This window comes from Cyprinodon variegatus, unplaced genomic scaffold (assembly GCF_000732505.1).
Source record: "Cyprinodon variegatus isolate N-32 unplaced genomic scaffold, C_variegatus-1.0 Scaffold57, whole genome shotgun sequence".
Taxonomy (NCBI): domain Eukaryota; kingdom Metazoa; phylum Chordata; class Actinopteri; order Cyprinodontiformes; family Cyprinodontidae; genus Cyprinodon; species Cyprinodon variegatus.
In genome coordinates, this window is record NW_015150510.1 from 1,663,109 (window position 1) to 1,665,715 (window position 2,607).

At 37.2% G+C, this 2,607-nt stretch overlaps 1 protein-coding gene across 1 annotated transcript in view; it reads left to right on the top strand.

Annotated features, from left to right (window-relative positions):
• Nucleotides 1–1,032: 1,032 nt before the first annotated feature.
• Nucleotides 1,033–2,607, top strand: part of LOC107082610 (UDP-N-acetylglucosamine/UDP-glucose/GDP-mannose transporter-like) — an 8,468-nt gene continuing 6,893 nt past the window's right edge. Inside the window, exon 1 of the mRNA XM_015371378.1 lies at nucleotides 1,033–1,266. Coding sequence (XP_015226864.1) covers nucleotides 1,073–1,266 — 194 coding nt within the window. The 5' untranslated portion in view covers nucleotides 1,033–1,072. The remainder of the gene's footprint in view (nucleotides 1,267–2,607) is intronic.

Sequence of the window (2,607 nt, forward strand, 5' to 3'; positions counted from 1 at the left end):
TGCAGAACCTGCTCAATGTGAATGTGGATGGAGGGAAGGAGAACAAGTATTTTTTTATTTTTATCAAAGGTATTTTTAGACATTTTATATGTAAGATTTTATAACTGGCAAGGTAAAGATAACTCATTTAGTATATTAAGTGCAGAGGGCGGGTCTTTTCAAAAATCCCTTTATTGTCCCACATAGGGGAAATTTACTCTGAATTTAACCCATCCCCTTGGGGATCAGTGGGCTGCCATTGTGTGGCGCCCGGGGAGCTGTGTGGGGTTAAGGGTTTTGCTCAGGAATCCAGAGTTGAGGCTATGGGGACCGAAACGGGTACTTACAACCTTCGCAGAGCTCAACCGCACTGCTCTAACCACGAGGCTAACGCTCTCCTTTATTAAAGTTAATTGTAAAGTGACAAATTTATCGTTAGTATTACACTGAAAAAACAGATAAATTAAGTTAAATAAAATCTCTGTTTTTGCCGCTAAATTGAGCAGGTATATTAAATATATAACGACGGATTATTAAGGCCAGGCAAGATATTTTTTTTCTTCTGTTTTGAGAATAAAATTACAAGAATAAAGTCGGTAAAATTACGAGAATAAAAGTCACAACAAGAGTAGTAGTAAGATTACGTGAAAAAGTCATGAGAGTAGTCGCAAACTTACGAGAAACAAGTTGTATTTCATGACACCTCTTAAAAGAAGCGCTTTCTTCCCTAAAATGAGGAATGTTGAGCATCATGTGAAGTTATACTTATATTATCTTACCTACCAGCTCAAATCAAGGGGAAATGCATTTAATTCGAGAAAAATTGACCTGTATTTCAATTTTTATAGTGTTTGCTCTCAGGACAGGGGCAGGGCCCCCTGTTGAAACCCGTCTGGAACAGCCCATGTCTTTAAACGTAACCAAATCTCTCCAAAGACCCACTTATAGTAACCAGAAGTCCTCAGATGGGCTTTATAGAACCAGTGCTTGCAGTGTTACCCCTCACCTACAGTGAGAGTTTATTGTGCGCATGCGCGGCAGGACTGGCAGCTGGGAAGCTGCCCCTTTTATCAGCTCCACGGTTACGTAGACCATGGCTGAGCTCCACAGACGCGGCGGAGGCAGATCTTCGGCTACTGGGGGAGCATCTTCCACCTCCTCCGGGGGCCATAGGGAAACATCCGGAGACACCTCCACGGTGTTCGCCAAACTGCTCGCCGCGGCTTTTTACGGCGTCAGCTCGTTTCTGATCGTTGTTGTCAACAAAAGCGTCCTCACCAGCTACAGGTAAAGGTGCAAAGTTCAAAGAGGAGCGGAAAGGGGGCGCGAGGGCGGCGGATTAATACTGAAACATGAGGAAGTGAAGGCGGAAATAGGAGCACTGACTTCCTATCAGTGGAAAAATTGATCAAGCAAAACTAAAAACTTTACACTGCAAATTATCTGGTTCTACTGAGATAAAATATATATTTAGAAGTCTTAGATAAATTATCTTGTTTTAAGACATACATTCTTGATTTAATAATCTTACATCAATAAATCTTGTCCAGTTAAAGCCTTTCTACTGCATGTTCTACTTGAACATTTTATTAAAACAGAACAAAATCTTATTTGGCAAAGTAAGATGGCAATGAGAAAAAATATGTCATCTTATGTTTAACTTTCAAATCTAACTTTATACGTTTTGCATTGTTTTTACGAACTAGGAGTTTGGTTTAGGATTATTCAGGATGCTGAGATTTATATAAGCTTAAAGTTTTGTTGTGTTTTTTTCCCTTTTACCAAACAATCAGTTCAATATCTGATGGTTAAAACTCCCATCAGTCTAATTATGGACAGGCTTTTATATTTATTTATTTATGTATTTTAACTTACAACAACATTCTTTGTTGTTTTTTTTGTAAAATGTTGCATAGAGACAAATAACAATCAAATCATGGATCTTTTAAATTTTATTTACCAAAACCATCCGAAAGTATCACATATTTATGAAGTAAAAGGAAAATATTTACTGTTAAAATAAACAGTACATCTAAATTTGTAATAACCTTCTTTAATTAAAACGAGTCCAGTGCAAGCTGTTTTCCTTTCAATAAATCTCAAAATAAATCTATTTGTGTTTTGGATGAGTTCAGAAGTTGTTTTTTTCCCTTTTAATAAAACAAAGGAGTGAGGAACACAGCAGAGCAGTTGGAGAGGAAGTTTTGGAAAAGTTTGAAACAGGATTAGGATTAAAAATGCTGGCGCCGAGTTTGTCCTCCCAATATGAAAAAACAGATGATGCAACTATGATGAGATTAGACCTACTGCCTAAAGTAACAGGCCCTGGCAAGGACAGCAAATATTTCAGACATAGAAGTCTGCATTAGTTTATTGGTAATCATGTTTAATTTTAATGCACAATCATCTTTTTCACTAATTTGAATGTTTTTGTTGTGATGTGACCAAATGTGAAGGAAACTTTTTTTGCAAAACTCCTTAAAGGGGTCATAGAATGCAAAACCGAGTTTCCATTGTCATAGAAGAATAACGATAGTTCAGTGGGTGAAATGGACGTACGGAGAAGTTCAAAACCTATCAACTGTTAGGTTTATTATTTATACATCATGTGCACTGTTAATTTGTTTG